Source organism: Bison bison, unplaced genomic scaffold, assembly GCF_000754665.1.
Source record: "Bison bison bison isolate TAMUID 2011002044 unplaced genomic scaffold, Bison_UMD1.0 scf7180017864524, whole genome shotgun sequence".
NCBI lineage: Eukaryota > Metazoa > Chordata > Mammalia > Artiodactyla > Bovidae > Bison > Bison bison.
Window position 1 is genome coordinate 4,759,243 of NW_011495075.1, and position 21,735 is coordinate 4,780,977.

At 41.9% G+C, this 21,735-nt stretch overlaps 1 protein-coding gene across 1 annotated transcript in view; it reads right to left on the reverse strand.

Annotated features, from left to right (window-relative positions):
- The window catches only part of CRB1 (crumbs family member 1, photoreceptor morphogenesis associated), a 193,616-nt gene that overhangs the window by 108,034 nt on the left and 63,847 nt on the right, over window positions 1-21,735 (reverse strand). Inside the window, exon 6 of the mRNA XM_010831101.1 lies at window positions 15,396-15,578. Coding sequence (XP_010829403.1) covers window positions 15,396-15,578 — 183 coding nt within the window. The remainder of the gene's footprint in view (window positions 1-15,395; window positions 15,579-21,735) is intronic.

Below are 21,735 nucleotides of genomic sequence, written 5' to 3' on the forward strand. Positions count from 1 at the left end.
TTTTTTTTTTGTAGAGGCACCCAACAAGGGACAGCTAGTCAACATCAACAATGGACATTCCACACTTCTTCATTCTCTGATAAGGCTGCTTACACCACTGAGAAGTGATATAGACTTTTTAAAAGTTTCATCGACATTATTTAAGTTACAGGTATAGAGCATAGCGATTCACAATATTTAAGGGTTATACTCCCTTTTTAGTTGTTATAAAACATTGACTTCATTCCCTGTGTTGTAAATATATCCTTGTACTTTATTTTATACCTAATCGTTTGACCTATTTATCCCCTATCCCTGTATTTCCCCTTCTGTCTCCCCACTGGTAACCACTCCTTTGTTCTCTGTATCTGTGGGTCTGTTTCTTTTTTGTTATATCCATTAGTTTGCTGTATTGTATGGATCCCACGTATAAGTGAATCCATACAGTGTTTGCCTTTCTCTGACTTATTTCACTTAGCATCACACCCTCTAAGGCCATCCATGTTGCTACAAATGGCAAAATTTCCTTCTTCTGTTATAGCTGAGCAGTAGTCCACCGAGTGTGTGTGTGTGTGTGTGTGTGTAGCCATTCGTCTGTGTTGATGGACACTTAGGTTGCTTCCATATCTTGGAAATTGTGAACAATCCTGCTATAAACATCAGGGTGCACATACCTTTTCAAACTAGACCTTTTGTCTTTTTTTCAGATACATGCCCAGGAGTGTAACTGCAAACCAACCCCAAATGATTTCTGACTTTATCTCCGTCACCTCTTCCTGGTCCACACACCTTATTAAGGCAGTTTGGGCATGAAAATATTAATCCCTTGTAGGCTACCTCTTGGGTAATGATCAAGATCAAAGAGGTGAGGGGTTATATAAACCTAGTTTGAAAATTCATGATTCTGCCTTTACCATTAATGCACCTGAAGTGTCTTTCTTTCCCCTAATGACCAGCTTGTTTTGCACCCACTCTGAGTGGAGCTCCCCCACCCCAAAGGAGACGCTAAGGGACTCAAAATGAATTCTGATTCTTTTCCTGAAATAAGATTGTCCTAGATCATGATGACAATGATGCTGGTTGAAAATACTGCCCACAGATTCCTCCTATAGTACTAGCCTGCTTGGACCATATTGGCAAGTATAGTGGGCCTCTGCAGGTTTTTTAAATTGACTTTTTCCTATTTACATCCAACCCCATTCCCTGCAAGGAAATCAAGCCAGTTAATTCTCAAGGAAGTCAGCCCTAAATATTCTTTGGAAGGACTGGTGCTGATACTTTGACCACCTGATGTGAAGAGCTGACTCACTGGAAAGGACTTCCATGCTGGGAAAGATTGAAGACAGAAGGAGAAGGGGACGGCAGAGGATGAGATGGTTGGATGGCATCCCTGACTTGATGGACAGGAGTTTGAGGAAGCTCAGAGAATTATCCTGTCCATCACCAATTCTGGTGTGCTGCACTCCATGGGGTCACAAAGAGTTGGACACGACTGAGTGATTGAACCTGACTGAACTGAACTGAACCACTCCCCGAAAGATGTTGTATGTAGATGGTTGGAGACAAGGTAGAGTTACAGCTCCTGGGGATACACTCCAGTCTTGGGGCCATGGAGGGAGAACCACCACCCCAGCATCTGAGGACCAAACACTTCAGACCCCAGGAGGTTCGGGGATGGGCACTCTGAGCTCACTATGCTTGTCCCTTGGACTCAGTACCACTAGCTGGCCAAACAATCAAGGTGTTTGATTGGTTGTTGAGTCTAGCAGGTCAAGGTGAATCTAGCAGCAGATGCAGCTGACCATTTAACTTGCTACTGGGTTCATCATCCCTGTCTATATGCTGTAAAAACAGAAAAGCTCCTTGGACACAGCCAGCTGGTCCTAAACTATTCTGCATGCCTGACACCACCAAAGGCAGGTCCTGAACCCACCCCCTCTCAACCCTGTATCTGTATAGACAAAGGAATGCATGCATAGGTGCTTGGTCATGGCCGACTCTTCGAAGCCTTGCGGACTATAGCCCACCAGGCTCCTCTGTCCATGGAATTCTCCAGGCAGGAGTACTGGAGTGGGTTGCCACTTTCTCCTCCAGGGAATCTTCTTGACTCAAGGATCGAATCTGCATCTCCTATGTCTCCTGCATTGGTGGGTAAGGTCTTTACCACTGAGTCACCAGGGAAGGACCCCTACAATCTTGTTTTGATCTTAATGGCAAAAATTCACATGCCTCTCCTGATGCCCAAGAAGCTCTGGACTGTCCTATACAGTAGTCGAGGCTGAAACTATTCAGTGATGCTCTCCAATGTACCAGTTAGCTAAATTACTGTAGCAATGATCTAAAACAAGTTTAACAACAAATTCCAAACCAGAGAAAACTGTGGTCCTTGATATTATGGATTCGTATGTGGGAGAATGTCTGTCCTTTGGGGGCAAGTGTTACTCATCTACTGCCCCTGTAAAAACATCAAAGATCTGCAAAGTCTAAACTCTTTGTGTGGGTCACTGACTGACTTTGGACTACATCTTGACTTAAATAAGGCCCACTGATGACCTTAGGATTTATTCCCAGTTTGCTGAGTCCTGGACCTTGAGGAGTGGAATTGAAGTCAATACTGCCAATTGACCTCATCCTGTTTCCCAGAGTCCTGATGATAATATCCTTAACCAAATGCTAAATGAGGGAACTAGATCAGATTTGACCCCAGTCAGATCAATCAAGTTGGCTAGTGGAGTGGCATATTCAGCCACAACTTTGCACTCACCCTTGAAAGCATCAGACCATGGGAGGGATTCCTGGACCTTGTGCATCCTTGCAGGCCCTGGCTGGGAAAGCCAAGAATGAAAGGCTCTGACTTCCCTTCACCCAGGCCATTTCTCAGGATTTGATGGCAGGAAGCAACTCTGAGGATAAAGTCACGGAAAATCTCCCTCTAGGACAAAGAACAGGCTTCACACTGCTTGCTATAGAAACAGTGAATTGTCAACTCCGTGTTCCTGATTTGCACCTGTGTAATTCTCACCTGGGCCCACAGTGTGTCAACCCTGCAAGGACTGAGTGCAAGAGAAAACAGTGTGAACACTGTCCATGCCAACTGCTGTGTGTGCCTTTCTCCCCCTTACTCAAAACTCTTATGTCTTCTGCCAGCATCCACAAAGCAGTAACACGCTAAATTATGAGCTACCTTACAAGTAGGATAAAATCAAATCTCAGATCCAACAATAGATTTAGTTGAGGGAAGATGAGGTGGTTCTTCTCTGAATGAAATTAGACACCTGATAATCAATGGAGGGTAACAACGAGGGAGGAGTTAATCGAAGTTTGGAGAAAGAGAAAGTATAAAAAGGTCATCTTGGGAAGTAGAACTCTGAAAGGAGTATTGTCTAAGGGCTAGGAGTCTCCTCAAAATTTTTGGTCATAGATTTAAAGCAATATTCGTGAGTTAAGTGTTTGAGTTGTGAGTTTTTCTCCAACCAAGCTCAAATTGCTTGTAGGAGTGGAGAAGATGAAGTGTGAAGTTTAATTACCAGTGTACTTTTGCCAGGTAAGTACAATGGAGAGAGACAGGATCAGGGGAGCTGAGGTTACCCGCAAGGAAATAGTTGTAGGGTTAGACCATGAAGTCTTAGCTGAGACAGAAGGTGAGGCAATGAGTAGAAAATTGGTTGGAACAATTGACGAGGTGCGGTGAAAAAGTGTTGGCATGTAAATGAACTGGAAGAGTGGAGGCTGTAGTCAGAAAGCAGAAGAATGGAAAGTGAGGTTTTCCATGAGTTACTGGTGACAACAAGGTCTAGATCATGACCACAGAAGTGGATGGAAGTAGCCAGGCAGCAGTCAGAGTCATTTGGAAATAAGGAGGTCGAACAACTGGGAAATGATGCTTGCAGGGGTATTCTATACGGGTGTCTCCAAGAATGAGGAGAGGAGTGAGATAGTAAACTTTTCAATGGCTGATGGAAAGATACAGGGGATGAGAGGAAAACCACAATAAGAAGAGGCCGCGTGTAGGTGGCATCATCCTGCATTGCAGGCAGATTCCTCACCATCTGAGACATCGGACACCAGCCCGTATATGAAGACACATTCTTTCAAATGAGTGGGGTTTTGAATGAAAAGAAAGGAACAATTGCCTAGAGGTAGAAATAAAGTGGAAAGGATGTTAAGTTGACTTTGGGAACCAGTCAAAGATGGGATTTTGGAGAAGAATAAAAAACCACCACCATTTTCAAGGATTGCAGAAAAATAGCATTCTGAGAATATAGCTAGATTGTAGCTAAAGCATGTAGGTGAAAGAAATGTTTGAAAAGGAGATTATGGCGGGAGGTTGCTGGGTCATAGGGTAGCTCTATTTCAAGTTTTTTAAGGAACGTCTATACTGTTGTCCACAGTGGCAGTACCAGCTTATATCCCCACCAATAGTGTAGAAGGGTCCTCTCCTCTCCACACCCTCTCCAGCATTTACTGGTTGTAGACTTTTGATAATGGCCATTCTGACCATGTGAGGTGATACCTCCCTGTAGTTTGGATCTGCATTTCTCTAATAATTGACTCATTGGAAAAGACTCTGATGCTGGGAGGGATTGGAGGCAGGAGGAAAAGGGGACGACAGAGGATGAGACAGCTGGATGGCATCACCAACTCGATAGATACGGGTTTGGGTAGACTCCAGGAATTGGTGATGGACAGGGAGGCCTGGCGTGCTGCGATTCATGGGGTCACAAAGAGTCAGACATGACTGAGCGACTGAACTGAACTCAACTGAACTGAATGATTAGTGAAGCTGTGCATCTTCTCATGTGCTTTTTAGCCTTTTAGCATGTGCTTTACTTTTTCAGTATGACTTCTCTGGAAAAATCTCTATTTAGATCTTCAGCTCATTTTTTAATCGTTTGTTTGTTTTAATATTGAGCTTTAAGAACTCAATATTATATATACAACATGAGTTTGTGTATTTTGGAGATTAATCCCTTATCTGTTACTTTATTTGCAAATATTTTCTTCCATTCTGAGAGTGTCTTTTGTTTTGTTTATTGTTTCCTTTGTTGTGTAAAATCTTTTAAGTTTAGTTAGGTGCCTTTTGCTTGTTTTTATTTTCATTACTCTAAGAGACAGCTCAAAATTACGTCAAAGAGTGTTCTGCCTATATTTTCCTCTAAAAGTTTCATAGTATCTGGCCTTACATTTAGGTCTTTAGTCCATTTTTAATTTATCTTTGTGTATGGTATTAGGGAGTGTTCTACTTTCACTCTTTTCCACGTAGCTGTCCAGTTCCCAATACCACTTATTGAAGAGATTGTCTTCTCTCCATTGTATACTCCCGCCTCCTTCGTAGTAGATTAGGTGACCATAGTTGCACGGGTTTATCTCTGGACTTTAATCCTGCTCCATCAATCTAAATTTCCGTTTTTGTGCCATTATCATACTGTTTTTATTACTGTCGCTCCGTAGTATAGTCTGAAATCAGAGCCTGATTCCTCCAACTCCATTTTTCTTTCTTAATATCTCTTTGTCTATGTATGGCCTTCTGTGTTTCCATACAAACTGTAAAATTTTTTGTTCTCATTCTGTGAAAAATGCCATTGGCAATTTGATAGGGATTGCACTGAATCTATAGATTGCTTTGGGTAGTAGAGTCATTTTCACAGTCTTGGTTCTTCCAGTCCAAGAACATGGTACGTCTTTCCATATGTTTGTGTCATCTTTTATTTCTTTCATAAGTAGCTTACAATTTTCTGAGTATAGGTCTTTTGCCTCCTTGGACAGGTTTATTCCTGAGCATTTTATTCTTTTTGATGTATACCTGAAACTAATTCAACCTTGTAAATCAACTATATTCTAAAAAAAAAAATTTTTTTTTAAATGAACAACAAAAAAGAAGAAACAGACTCATAGACATAGAAATCGGAGAAGGCAATGGCACCCCACTCCAGTACTCTTGCCTGGAAAATCCCATGGACAGAGGAGCCTGGTAGGCTGAAGTCCATGGGGTCGTGAAGAGTTGGACACGACTGAGTGACTTGACTTTCACTTTCCACTTTCCATTTTCATGCATTGGAGAAGGAAATGGCAACCCACTCCAGTGTTCTTGCCTGGAGAATCCCAGGGACGGGGGAGCCTGGTGGGCTGCCATCTATGGGGTCACACAGGGTCGGACACGACTCAAGTGACTTAGTAGCAGCAGCAGCAGACATAGAAATCAAGTTTATGATTACCAAAGGGATAGATTTGGTAATCTATCCAAAAAGAGATAAATTAGAAATTTGGGATTGTCAGATACAAATCTGCTATCCATAAAATAAATAAGCAGCAGATTTACTGTAAAGCACAGGGAACTGTATTCAATGTCTTATAATAACCTATAATGGAAAATAATCTGAAATACACGTGTGTATATAGGTATACACACACACACATGTATATACACATCCCAGAATCACTTCACTGTACACCTGAAACTAGCATGACACTGTAAGTCAATTACACTACAAAAGAAAAATAAAAAGGAGGTAAGGAGAGCGATAATGGAGTTTATAATAAATGTTGAGACCTTTAGCATATAGGAGGTAGGTCAGAAGAGGGTGGGAATCAGGTGAAATTAGGCAAAGTACAGAGCGTTTTGGCTTCAGAGACCAGGGCTCGCCTGGCCTGGGTGAAAGCACCCGGGGTGCTGGATGCCTATGAGTGCCGAGGTAAGCGGACTTGCAAGTCATGTGCGGAGCTTTAAACAAACTTATAGCCAACGCTGACTCCAGCCTTTCCAGGAGTATTTGCTCAGTGACTGAGGAGGGAGAGGCGGAAGAGGACTACTGCGGAAGGACGGCTGGTTTTCACCAAGAGCAGGTATCATAGAACCTTTTACTGTAAAAACAGACCTAACTCCTTAGTAAACTTGGTTGATCTAAGGTTCTAATGCTGTCCTGGGACCTGAGCTGCTCAGGGCTGGAGTAAAGCTCCAGACAAACGTGTGTGTGTGTACGTGGTTAGGGAGGGGTGCGTGACGGAGGAAAAGGTGCTTCTGAAGTATCTTCCACGTGCCTGTCGAGAGACAGCCTCTCAATACAGAACGCAGCAGTGGCCTTTGGTGAAAGAGCTGCAGTCTTTGATGAGGTCGGGGGAGGTCACTAATACTGTTCTTTCTCAACACTGTTGTTGTTGTTGCTGTTCAGTTGCTAAGTTACGTCTGACTCCTTGAGATCCCATGGAAGGCAGCACGCCAGGCTTCCCTGCCCTTCACCATCTCCTGGAGTTTGTTCAAACTCATGTCCATTGAGTCGATGATGCCAGCCACCCATGTCATCCTCTGTCACCCCCTTCTCCTCTTAAGATTAGCGTGCTTAAAGAAACGCTGGGGGAACCTGAGCAGCAGGGAATGAATGAATAGCTGTCCTCACCAGCAGCAAACCAACTGCTGCCAGGCCGTGTGCAGGCGTGCAGTGCGGACTCCCATAAGCCCAGCTCCTAGTATCTTCGACCTCGTCTCTGAACATCCACTTCTAGTTCTTGCTCTAACAACACCTGGCTATTATTGGGGAGTGTTACTTCCCTTACAGGTCTTATGGCCCACATCTCTCACACAAAAATAGAATCCAAGTTGCACCAGTGGCATGACAATGTGGATTATGGAGAATTTAATTATGAACTTCAAGGTGAAGGATTTGCCATGGTTTTATTCTTCTGTTTTAGAAAGCTTTCTTTTCCTAATACATGTTGGCCAGAATACTTGGAGAAGTGACATCTATCTGCTGATTATCCATTTGAGAGCTTTCCTTAGCTTGTTTCATGTTATGTCAACAAAATAATGCTAACCTAATAAAGCAGCCACGGGCTTCCCAGGTGGTAAAGAATCCACCGACAAATGCAGGAGGCGCAGGTCCGATCCCTGGGTGGTGAAGGTCATCTGAAGAAGAAAATGGCAATCTACTCCAGTATTCTCGCCATGGAAATCCCATGGACAAGGAGCCTGGTGGGCTACAAAGTCCATGGAGTCACAAAAGAATTGAACACAACTGAACGACTAAACAATGATGACAGTAAAGCAATAAAGCCACAGCCCGAGAAGCTGTTATTATCTCTCTCTGTCCTCAGGGTCTCACAGATGCGGCCATCTCTGTATCTGGCCTGAATTCGACCGTCTAAATCATGACCGTTAATTTTCCCTACAAGATACCTTCGTAGAGAGTAGGTAGTAAGCATAATGAAGATGATTTTAAAATCAATGGATATATAAGTGGTGACACAGCTTTCCTAACTGTTAGAGCTGAGACAGCTAAATCAAGAGCAGTACATGCAGAACTGTGCTCATACCTGTACTAAGGAGGGCTTTGTTTATAGATGTTAAAATTCATAGTAAAAGTAAAGGTAAGTGAACTGGATGAATCTATTGAAAATATTAATAAACACTTCATTAAGTAAATAAGGATAAAAGCAAGCTTTTCTCTTCTAGGGTTACAGCTTTACATGTGCATCTAATAGCTGTTCAAGTTATTTAGGACTTACAGTCTCAAACTTGAAATTATTAAGGGGGGAAGTGCACCTCTAAGAACAGCGAGCCTGAAACAACAAAGGAACGAACTCTGGGCGATTTCTCAGTGGGCAGGAGCTGCTGATGGCCCCATATGCTTGCTTCATCGCTTCACGAATATAGGAAGCTTTCTGTGTTACATGTTCAGCCCTACGTGTCTATTTTAGTTGGATTTGGGTAGGATGACAGGATTTAACTTTTAAGGAGAAGTGAACACTGCATTTTTAGCAACACTGTGTTAGAGGCGGATGAACCTGATCACGAGGGGCCCCATGTGCAGCCACTCTGCCAGGTGGCTCTCATCGGGGTGTTCATTGTTGAGAACCCCACTATTTCTGCCTGAGGTTTGAAGCCAGGACTTTGCAGGATTCCCTGCTGCACGGCTCAGTTCTTCCCATGCACAGAGCAGATGGGTGAGGCAGAAGAAGAGCCCCACCTCGGAGGCAGCAAGGAAGCATTCCAGAGACCAGCGACGGAGGAAACGCTAATTGGAGGTGGCGAGTGAAAGTTAGAGCTGAAAATTGGACTTGGCTTATGAGCAGTTGGGAAACTTGTTAGAGGTTTTATCACCACGTTTTGATAAACAGAAACAAAATGTTCACATTAAAAACATGAGTCAATTGTTTCCAATTTAGCTTAGAACACGGTGCTTCAAGGGTAAGCACGGGGTCACAACATCCTTTCTTAATGTTTAGAAGTAACGCGATCATTTGTATTAAAATACTACCAAGTCATCTGCATTCTTGGAATTTCCACTAACTTCTATCTGACATAAATAGCAGACATAGGTCTTCTTCCCTGATTTCTCTGGCTACACCTTTTTATGGCTTCATTGTGGCAATTACTGTATTGTCTTATATTCTTGTGCCTCTTTTTCCTCCTGCTCTTTCACTTTCTTTTGGGAGGAGACCACGTATTTTCATCATTATATCCCTAGAACTGAGTCTAGTGCCCCAAAGTCAAAAGTTAAAACATGACAGAAAGAAGCAGCCAACATTCCTTCTAGCAGCGGTCAAGGATGGTCATACAAAATAAAGATAATTTATAGTTTTGGACTAAATTGAACAGTGTTTTTCAACAACAGGCCTGCCCCAATTATAGATTGATTTAGTTTACCATTAAAATTATCTATGTGGGTTTAAGTAAACAGACTTTATATCAAGTCTTTATCCACCATTCTCATTACAAGTTGAGCATTGCCGCTAGAGGCACTAAATGGCTATGGTGGTATGTGAGGAAATTTTGCCAAAGAATATGATTAATGGTTTTGAGATAATTAGGGAAGAGGAAAGACTCTGCCTGCAATGCAGGAGATCCAGGTTCAATCCCTGGGTTGGGAAGATTCCCTGGAGAAGGGGATAGCTACCTACTCCAGTATGCTTGCCTGGAGAATCCCAGGGACAGAGTCGCCTGGTGGGTTATAGTCCATTGGGTCGCACAGAGTCAGACACGACTGACGACTAAGCGCCAAGCACGCCCCTTTTGCCTGTGCCTTCTCTATTTCCCATTCCCATGGCTTGGAGCTCTCTTTATTTCTATCTCTCTGGGAATCTCAGTTAATTTCTACTCTGATATATTTCACTTTTTTCATTATAGAAAGTTAGAAATTGCATTAAATATGCAACCACAACTATTTTCAACGTGGGACGTAACTGTACATGGAGTAAACAGCAAGAGATACATCCTTAATTATAATTGTAAAACCGGAAAAAGCTTGTAGCTATATTTAACAACTCTGATGGTTTCTTTGAATGGAGGTCTGTCATTAAACGTATTATTCACAATTACACTTTTCATCATGATGGAAATTTATTTTAATCTAACAAGTGATAGAACTGCAAACGTGTATAGCTTGCAAAAAGTAAACTGTGTCATTTATATCATCAGTTCAGTTCAGTTCAGTTCAGTCGCTCAGTCGTGTCCGACTCTTTGCGACCCCATGAATCGCAGCACGCCAGGCCTCCCTGTCCATCACCAACTCCTGGAGTTCACTCAGACTCACGCCCATCGAGTCGGTGATGCCATCCAGCCATCTCATCCTCTGTCGTCCCCTTCTCCTCCTGCCCCCAATCCCTCCCAGCATCAGAGTCTTTTCCAGTGAGTCAACTCTTCACATGTGGTGGCCAAAGTACTGGAGTTTCAGCTTCAGCATCATTCCCTCCAAAGAAATCCCAGGGCTGATCTCTTTCAGAATGGACTGGTTGGATCTCCTTGCAGTCCAAGGGACTCTCAAGAGTCTTCTCCAACACCACAGTTCAAAAGCATCAATTCTTCAGCACTCAGCCTTCTTCACAGTCCAACTCTCACATCCATACATGACCACAGGAAAAACCATAGCCTTGACTAGCCTTTGTTGGCAAAGTAATGTCTCTGCTTTTGAATATGCTATCTAGGTTGGTCATAACTTTCCTTCCAAGGAGTAAGTGTCTTTTAATTTCATGGCTGCAGTCACCATCTGCAGTGATTTTGGAGCCCAGAAAAATAAAGTCTGACACTGTTTCCACTGTTTCCCCATCTATTTCCCATGAAGTGATGGGACCAGATGCCGTGATCTTCATTTTCTGAATGTTGAGCTTTAAGCCAACTTTTTCACTCTCCACTTTCACTTTCATCAAGAGGCTTTTGAGTTCCTCTTCACTTTCTGCCATGAGGGTGGTGTCATCTGCATATCTGAGGTTATTGATATTTCTCCCGGCAATCTTGATTTCAGCTTGTGTTTCTTCCAGTCCAGCGTTTCTCATGATGTATTCTGCATATAAGTTAAATAGGCAGGGTGATACATATATTTGGAACCAGTCTGTTGTTCCATGTCCAGTTCTAACTGTTGATTCCTGACCTGCATACAGATATATCATCAGCAGAGATCAATGGGAGCCCCAGTGGCACCGGATGTACCAAGCAGACCAAAATAACACTGCCATGACTCTGAAATTTAACTGGGCATTGGGCTTGCAGAGCCCACCGAAGTAGACTATGACCTGTTTGTCAAAACGAAAAAGCTGACTGCCTGATAAAGTTTTAAAAATTCAAATAAGACTAATAGTTTCCTAACACAATGTCCAAAATGTCCTAGATACAATTGAGAAATCACCCATCATACCAAGAATCAGGAAAACCACAACTTGAGTGAGAAAAGAAAGTGAACTGATGTCATCAACTCAATCTGAGCTGAATCATATTTTTAAACTGACAAAGATTTAAAGTACCATCATAAAATGATTTAATAAGCAATTACAAATTCTCTTGAGTAAAAGGAAAAATAGACAATATCAGCAAAGAATTAGATGATAAAATATGGAAATTATAAAACTGGAAAATAAAATAGGAGAAACAATCAGTTCTCTGGACGGGCACAATAGTGGAGAGGAGATGAAAGAGAATAAAATCTGTGAATTTTAAGGACAGATCAATAAAATTTACCCATTCTAAACAAAAAAGAGGGAAAAATTAACAGAACTCAGGAATCTGTGGAAAAATAGGAAAAGACACAAAGTTTACATTATCAGAGTTGCAGGAGAAGAAAAAGAGACTAGGGCTGAAAGAGCAATAAAAGAAAAACTTGGCTAAAGACATCCTAAATTTGGCAAAAGACATAAATCCACACATTTGAAAAGTTGAGTGAATTTCAAATTGGAAAAAAAAATAGATGCAGAGATACATTCATAAATAAAATTCTGAAAATGAAAGATAGAGTTGAAGGTGTTATCACTCCATACTTTTTCTCTGCAAGGAGTCAGAGAAAAGATGCGCTACCTACAGGGGACCATGAATTTCAATGAGAGTGGATTTCTTACTTGAAAAATAGAGTGCAGAAGGAAGAGATGTGTATTTTTTCAAATGCTTAAAGAAAAGAATTGTCAACCATGACTTCTATATTCAACAAACTGTCTTTCAGGAATAAATGGGCAATAAAGACTTTCTCAAATAAAAACTAAAAGAATTGTCACTAACACACCAACTCTTAAAGAAAAGCTAAAGGAAGTTCTTTGAACAGGACAGAACCAGTAGCATAAGAATCTTGAGGCAAAAGGCAGAAAGAAAGAACAATGGAGAGGGCAGGTAAACAGAACAGAACACCCTCCTTTTCATAAACTTTCTAAATTATATGGAATGACTAAAATAAGATTTAGGATACCATCTTATCCTCAAGACAATGATACTTTAAAGCGGGGAAGATAAAGAGACCTAAATGGAAAAAGAGCTTTACTCTGCTTCACCCAAAATTGTAAAATGTTAATACCAATAGGCTATGAATTACATGTGTACATTGTAATAGGCAGAAGAACCATATTGTGCATATGAAAAAATACACAATACATCCAAAATACTAGAACTAAATCAAGATGAAAACCTTAAAAAATGGTCAAGTATCCCATAGAAAGGTAAGAAAAGAGAAACAAAGAAATCAAAGAGAAAACAAATAATAAAATGGCAGAGTTTACCCCAACCACATCAATAATTACGTACAGATAGTCTAAATATATCAACTAAAAAGCAGAGATTGACAAACAGTTTTTAAAAAGCATGATGCAATAATATGCTTTTTTATTATGACATTTAAAAGAAACTCACTTCAAATTAAACAACGAAGAGTTGAAAGTATAAGGATGGAAAAAGGCATATTGTATAAACATTAATATTTTTAAAAGGCAGGAGCATGATTGTTCATGTATAAAATATGAAAGAACTGGAAAAAAAAATCCTAGAACTAATAAATGATTATAGCACAGTATCTGAGCACAAGGTTAATATATAAAAGTCAAAAGTCAATTGCTTTCCTACATAACAGTAGTGAACACATGGAACTTGAAATTAACAACACAGTACCATTTATAAGGGCACTCCAAAAATGAAATACTTAGGTATATATCTAAAAAAATATGTATAAGATACATTTAACAAATTATGTGTAAGACTGATAAGAGTCAGCCTACAAAGGGGCTTCCCAGGTGGCTCAGTGGTAAGGAATCTGCCTGCTAATGCAGGCGAGGAGAGCTTGATCCCTGGGTTGGGAAGATCCCCTGGAGAAGGGAAATGGCAACCCACTCCAGTGTTCTTGCCTGGGAAATGTCATGGACAGGGAAGCCTGGCAGGCTATAGTCTGTGGGGTCGCAAAGAATCAGATAGGACTGAGTGACTAAACATGCATGTGACCCTGAATCACCATCTGAAGGACAACTGATTCTGAGAACCCTCTTTGGAAGTCACATGAGTGGAAAATGAGCAATTTCATGAAGCCATACTTGGGGCAGCCCAGGACTTCTTAACTCATGAAGTCATTCTCAGCTGCTCCTCAAAAATCAAGGCCAACACACTTTCCTGGGGCATTTTATTGCCTCTCTTGTTCGGATCCGCAAATACATTGGTCAGCCATGTTCTTTCATCTGATGAGGCAACATTAGCAGAGGCCTCTGACTTTGATAGACCTCCTTGTAACCTTACACCCAAGAAAAAACATTTATAACTCCCTTACCTTGTTTCAAGAGGAACTTACAGTGGTTAACAAAATCACTTACACTACACCAAGATCATACAATTCAGAAAATACAAGAAAATAAGGTAACTAAGAAAAGAAACAGAACAAGAAGTTGTTCGGTAAGAAACAGAACAGGAAATTTAAATAATCCCAGGGGTGGGGTAAATACAGAAATGTATTATAGAAAAACCTATATGCTTGTAGAACCCACTTTTACCTATAAGATTTCCAGCATCTTATATTGTTGGGAAATGTGATGTATTGCAAGATTTAGTTCATGCTTTTTTTCATTTATCAAGATTTATTTGCACACCTTTTACTAAGAGGAAAAGCATGCAAGCTAGAAGCTGTTCAGGAAGAACTATCCTGCTCCTGACATTGACACTGGCGAGACTTTTATCCTACATGTTTTCACAGAAGGGACAGTGAATCGGGACATTCTCTACAGCAACTTTATAGCAAACACTGCCAAGAATCAAAGGTCATTGCACATAAAAACTGAGACATTAAAAGGGAATACTAAGTGTAAATAGACCCATCCCCTTATTTTTCTTATTCCTTATTTACTTTTCTCAGAAACCCCCAACAGCAGCTGAAATATTGCCCTCAGATATCACTGGATCTATTGAGAGAGAAATAAGGTAGAAATCTAGGTTGCAATTAGTTTTCTCAGTGGTATCTATGCAACTGTAGGTAACTGCTGCTGCTGCTGCTAAGTCGCTTCAGTCGTGTCCGACTCTGTGCAACCCCATAGATGGCAGCCCACCAGGCTCCCCCGTTCCTGGGATTCTCAAGGCAAGAACACTGGAGTGGGTTCCCATGGCCTTCTCCAGGTAATTGCTACTCATCATCAAACACAGGACTGTTTCCAAACTTCTGAAAAGTTTCAGAAATGGGAACAGACAAAAACACACCTGTTCATGCAAATCTCCACTGGGTTTAGAGTAAGGATATTATAGAATAAGACAGAGTCCTTTAAATTTGATAACGGGGAACAACTTTCGCTATAGAATAGTTGATTACTTGAGACTAGATCATTGTTCTCAGTGTAAACATAAATACGCTAAGTTCTTAAGCAAACTTGAATAACATAAAATGTAACATCATTATAAAATTTAATGACACAAAAATTCTAAAATTTTCCATCTCTAAGGTGAAGAGCTTGAGTTGGCTTCTAATTCCCCAGGATAAAGTATACAAGCATTTCCCCTTTCGTACGCCTCTTCCACCCCTGTTTTTAACATTTTCCCCATGATTTGAGGAATTACCATAGGTGAAATGAGGTATTTTCCAGGCCCACAAGGGGGACCCTTTGCACCAGGGCACAGAGGTTACACAGCACCGCTCTCTGGGTGAATGCATGACCTGCTGGCAAACGCTAGAAAGGCGAAGTGTCTCTCCACCGCCGGGCCTTACCTGTGAGTCCGGGTGGACAGATGCAGACGTAACGGGAGGCTTCGGGGCGGCGGGATGCAGACAGCAGCGGGGCCAGGCGCTCACGCCCCATCTCCGAGGACAGCTCCACGCACCGCCCGCCGGCCTGGCAGGGGCCGCTCTCGCATCCATCGAGGTCGGTCTCACACTGCGCGCCCGTGTATCCTGCAGGATAAACGGCCAGAGAGGCTGCGGGCTCAGAGCTCCTCAGCCACGGAGCACGCGCCTGACTGGGGGCTGGCCACCGCGTGGCGCCAGGTAACAGGCGCTGGGCCCCTCTTGAGGAGCCGGCAAGGGGATCTGATAAAGGGGGCTTCCGCGAACGTTAAGAGCAACAGTGGAGTCACTTCCATAGTACCACCAGATTCTTAGCAAAGACGGATGAAGAAAGGGCTTCAGGATCATCTTGACTTAACCTGGAAGTTTTAACTAAACTCCAATTCTTCAAACATTCCAACTGTTTGAATGCTAAGCAAGAAAAAAAAAAAGATATATTTTTCCAGAGTATAGATGTAAAGTCAGCAGACCGCAGGTGGGTGCTTGTGATAAAGAACTTGCCTGCCAAAACAGGAGATGTAAAAGAAGTGGGTTCAATCCCTGGGTTGGGAAGATCCCCTGGAGGAGGAGATGGCAACCCACTCCAGGATCCTTGCCTGGAGAATCCCAGGGGCAGAGGAGCCTGGCAGGCTCAGCACTTCAGAGTCAGACAGGACTGAAGCAACTTAGCACATACCACACACTCAGCAGAGAGCACGTAGCCAAGCCTAAATTCTTCTCTTAAACCTCGAAGCAGAGGTAAATGATTTCCTTACACACCGTGAGACAGAAGAAAAAACTATTTTGTACTTGAATGGATTTAGCTGGGTCATTTTACTAGGGACAAGAATAAAAACAATAAAACATGAAGTATTTAGTATTTTATAAAATATTTGGATATTAAATATAAAAGAAAGTCCCTGCCAGAACTATTTTCTGTGGTTTTACTGACATATGCACCTGTTAAAACCACATATGTGTCTATTTATTGTGTGTGTTAACGTAACGGAACTGTACTGACCGCGCGCATCCTTCAGTATGGCCTGGCGTCTTTACTCCCGTGCACAATCTATCCATGTTAGAAATATAGAGCTAACTCATAATTTTTAACTATTGCCAAGTAGTCCATAACACAGATGTGTATAATTTGACCATTCTATTCCCTTAGCGGGTTTATATACATTTTTGCTATTACAATATTGCATTGAATAACATCATATATGTGGCTTGTGCAAATGTCTGAGCGCAACACTGAGGTCTATGCTAGGAGTGGGATTTCTGGGTTATAGGTTACGGGCATTTCAAATTTTAATAGATCCTGGTAACGACCTCTAGAGAAACTGTAGAGGTTGTTACGTGTCTACTGGCACAGGATAAGAGTGTGTGTGGTCCAGACCCTTGTCAACACTTGCCACACCAAGCAAAAATTTTTACCAGTTGGCTAGATAAAAAATCATACCTTATCATTGTTTGCTTTACATTTTCCCCAGATATTATTGATCTTAATATTTTTGAATTTTTTAATCATTTCATATCTTTTTCTATTAGGTTGTTCTTCTTACCGATTTCGATTATTTACATACTGTGTGTAGTGCTAGCCCAAAAATGTAAAGCTAGTTAAGTGCTAACATAATGCTGAGGAGTGTGTCCAGGATCACACCAGCTGTTTTGTGAGATGATGAAAGAGATGTGCGAAGTTCCTATAGGAACACAACCTGACTTATAATACAAATGACTTCACCTACAGATCTTTGCAATGTCACTTAACTGCTGAGAAATATGTTCTTAAAGTAAAATCGCAATCCAAAGTGGTAAAGGTTATAAATCCAATCATGGTCTTTCTTTACTTTGAAACCATTCAAAGGCTTCACTTTTCACACATAATAAAGTTCAAAATCCTTAACCTGGCCAGCCCTTTATTATCTGGCCCCATTCCCAAACCTGTTCCTGTCCCTAGAATGCTTGCTGTCCCAGGGCCTTTAGAATACCGTTCCCTCCCCTAGAAAACCCTCCCCCACGACTGTGCTTGCATAACTCTTACGTATTCAGACTCGATCTTTTATTACTTTCTCAGAATGTCATTTCCTCATGGACAGATCTAAATAAGAACCTTTTTCTCTCACGTACCCAATTCTTTCCTTTCATTGTCTTACAAAGATTGGTCTTATGTGCTTATTTTTAGAGGTATCTTTTAAAAAATTCATTTATGCATATAGTTTTCACTTGATTGCTCAGACAGTAAAGAATCTACCTGCAATGCAGGAGGCTCGGGTTCCAGCCCTGGGTCAGGAAGATCCCCTGAAGAAGGGAATGACAACCCACTCTGGTATTCTTGCCTGGAAATCCCACGGACAAAGGAGCCTGGTGGGCTGCAGTCCACGGGGTTGCAGAAGGGCTGGACATGACTGAGTGACTGAACAGATGACATAGCTTATTCACTTATTTATGTAGCTGTCTCCCTCAACAGACTGTGAGCTCCATAAAAGCAGAGACTGTGTTTTTTAATTCACATGCTAGGACTGAGCAACACCTGAGTACTAGGCCTTCAGTCAACTCCTGGATGAGATTCAAACAGAACTAATCAACAATTTAGATGATAATCCTCGCTTAGCAAATAAACTAGAAAGTTGATGAACTCTTAATGAGCAAATAATGAGAACATGATATGAATGCTCATCTTGTAATTTTAATAAAAACCTATATGGGGTCCCATGTCAAGTCATAACCACAACACAAACTCTGCTGCTTGTTCGTATAATACTTTTGTCATGTTTGACTCCTGGGGTCTTCATCAACCTTCTCAAGAAGAAACTGAGAGTTGAAAAGGAAACTGGAAGCTCATGTCAGATGAGGGTCCCACAGTGCTTTGTTATGACCCTCCCCACCCCTAGAACCCTTAATCTCTTAAGCCTGAATGTTTACTTTTTAAGCGTTTTTATTTCATACTTAAGGATCTACACATATTCACTAAATAATGGTTTTTATAAACATCTTGTGCTACAGTTGACTTACTGAAGTTCTATTTTCAATTTTCTTTTCATTCTAAGTTTGAAGACTTATGCACAGCCCAGGTTAGGAAGTAATTTAGTACTTTCATAAATCCTTTTTTGCTTTCTGGCTCATGCATTGTCTTTATTTTTATCCTGAACATTAGGAAGGTTCTGATTTATGGTATTACGGGTCCCGTCCCTACCACTGGGCCCTGTGGGGATTCTGTTTGGTGTTCCTTTTAACCAGATGTATAAATAGATTCTTTCAGTCAAGGCTACATTCAATAGTTCTAACAAGTTTTCCTATAAAACTCTGTACAAAGAAACAATATGATGCTGAGTCAAGGCCCCAGGGTTCTTAAATTACATGTTTTAAGAAAAAAAAAAAAACAAGAATCTTCTCTGGGTAATAGGAAAACTTTTAAGATGAGCATTTAAGGTAACTGACACTTGTGATTAATTACCCCTGAAACGAGGACCCTGGGCAATTACAGCGCTGTATTCTTGTCATCGCGCTCAGTGGCAGGCATCTCATGATCCAAAGGAATGGTCTACGATTCTTAGATATAGAGTAGCTTGTGGCGTTAAACCTTCTCTTTACACATAACTGTGAGAACTGGGTACAAAGACATTGTGAGTTTTCTCTCTAGGCAAAATCGACATCCATCCAGTGACCCAAGAGAGAAACTCGGAAGCAGAACTGTCCTAAACTGGCGCTCCCTTCCCAATCCCCACGTCCTTCCCACCTCCTAAAGGGCTCCCGTGGCCGTCCATACGCTCACATCCACCCTCGCCACTGGCATCTTTGTTCCGGTCCGTGACTTAGCTCTTATTTAAATCACTGCAGAAGTGTCACGGGATTCCCTGCGATTAGCCTTATTTCTCTCCATCATTCTTCCCCTGAAGTGCCAGGGAGCTCTTCGTAAATTAACAGGTCAGACTGCCCCACGGTTTGCAGGGTGGACATCATGATTTGGCTTCAGCCTCACCTTGCTCCTCAGCCCACCCCTCTACCCCCAGCCCTGCATAGCCCAGCATTTTCCCTCCAGGCTCCACAGTTGGACGGGCTCTTTTCTCTGTGCTCCTGCTGCCCTTTCGTCTTTCCCTTTTCTTTTTTCCTCTCTTCTATCTTTAAACAAGCAACAAGCTACCACCTGCCGGACTTAGGGTCTAGAATGGCCCATCTCCTAATTCCAGGGTGTCGGGTTGACATTTATCGACTTGCTGTGGTCTAGGCTGAGCTGGGAGTTCCTTCACTCCACAATGACACTATGTGGAGTACAATGACACAAAGTCCACTCAATGAGCTGGACTTCACTCCACAATGACACCATGAGGTGGATATTATTATCATCTCTGCTTTATCTGTCAATGAGGAAACCGAGGCTCAGAGCAGAGACGTGGCCAGAGTCACACAGCTCGTGGGTACATTTCTGGGATGTGCTTAGTGGTCTTTCAAGTTTTCTAAAATGCTGCCTCCTCAGGCCATTGCTAAACATTTTCTCCCCTTCTTCCCTTTTATGGAATTTATTAGAGAATCTTGTGAAAGTGTTAGTTGCTCAGTCATGTCTAACTCTTTGCAACCCCATGGACTGTAGCCTGCTAGGCTCCTCTGTCCATGGAATTGTCCAGGCAAGAATCCTGGAGTGAGTTGTCATTCCCTTCTCCAGGGGATCTTCTCGACCCAGGGATAGAACCCAGGTCTCATGCATTGTAGGCAAATTCTTTACTGTCTGAGCCACCCAAAATTGTACCGTACACAGTTTTTTCACACTGTATTCCTGCTAGAATTTAAGCTCCTTGGAAGGAGGAACTGTGTCTTTGTGATCCCCTAATCCTTCATATTGGAGAAGGAAATGGCAACCCACTCCACTGTTCTTGCCTGGAGAATCCCAGGGATGTGGGAGCCTGGTGGGCTGCCGTCTGTGGGGTCACACAGAGTTGGACACGACTGAAGCAACTTAGCAGCAGCAGCGGCAATCCTTCATATATACAGTTGGCAGTGAAATCTTTGGGGCTCATACTGGTCTTTTTTAGGCAGTTCTCCTTTGCTGCCTGACTCCATTACAAACCCTTCAGAACAGCAGGACCCAACTTTTTTGGAACCAGAGACTGCTTTCATGGAAGACAATTTTTCCGTGAACTGGACAGGGGTGAGGAGGTGGTTTCGGGATGATTCGAGCACATTACATTTAGTGTACACTTTATTTCTATTATTATTACATCAGCTCACCTCAAATCATCAGGCATTAGATCCCAGAGGTTGGGGGCCCATATTTTAGAGCACAGAAACCATCTGTCATATACAATTTTCACCTCCTGGTGTAGAACCTGGAATGTAGTAATAATTGTTGCCTTTTTTTTTTTTTTTTTGAGTACTTAATACACGCCAGGTTCCATTTTTATAATTTTACCCCTCACAACAATACTATAAATAGCTTTTGTATCCTTTATTTGTGGATGAGAAATGTAAGAATTAAGGGGTAATTCGCCCTAGTTTACTCAGTTAACAAATGGTGGACTCGTCCTGCTCCCAAGCTGTCCACTCCACCCCCTGCTTCTGGACTGAGGTCCTGTTCAGACTGTTGACTGAGTGTTGAGGGTTGGCTGATGACAAGAACGTGGAATAACACGTTTTGGAAAAAAATTCAGTGTTGGAGGTGACTTGTTGATTCAAGTGTTACAAATCGTTTCCTAGTGACAAGGACCAATGGCCAAAGGAAAACAAATACGTCCTCTTCATTATCTGGAAGTGGGGAGACACATGAGGTACACAGAGCTCTGAGCCACAGGCGAATCCCCAACTTCCTTTTATACTTTTAAGTTTATCTGGTTTTTACCAAAGCATGTAAAATGTTCCTCAGGCAATGAGATGCCTTTTGATCAGAAGCTGCTATTGACTGGACTGACCCCAGTCTTCATGCCTCCCCCCAACTTACAGGGCCTCCCTTTCCTTAGATAATGACATGAGTGGGGAGGTGGGGTACGTGGTCAGTAAGCTTAGATTTTAAATAATCGCAAGCTTATCGGTTGTTTTCCAATGGCTCAAGAAAGAAGAGAGGAGAAATGCACTTTCATTTCTAGCAATAAAATCCTAGTAAGAGGTTGAAGTATGTCAAGCAGGTTATTTTTTGCCAAAATTAACATCAATATTTACGAGTGGCTTGTTGATTCAAGTGTCACATACTCTTTCCCATCACCTCTACGCTCAAGTCCAATTATCTTTTAAAGTGCTATTTTAAATTAGGGTTTATGTATGTGTAACTTATATTGTCTTTTACCTTATAAAAGGTGAG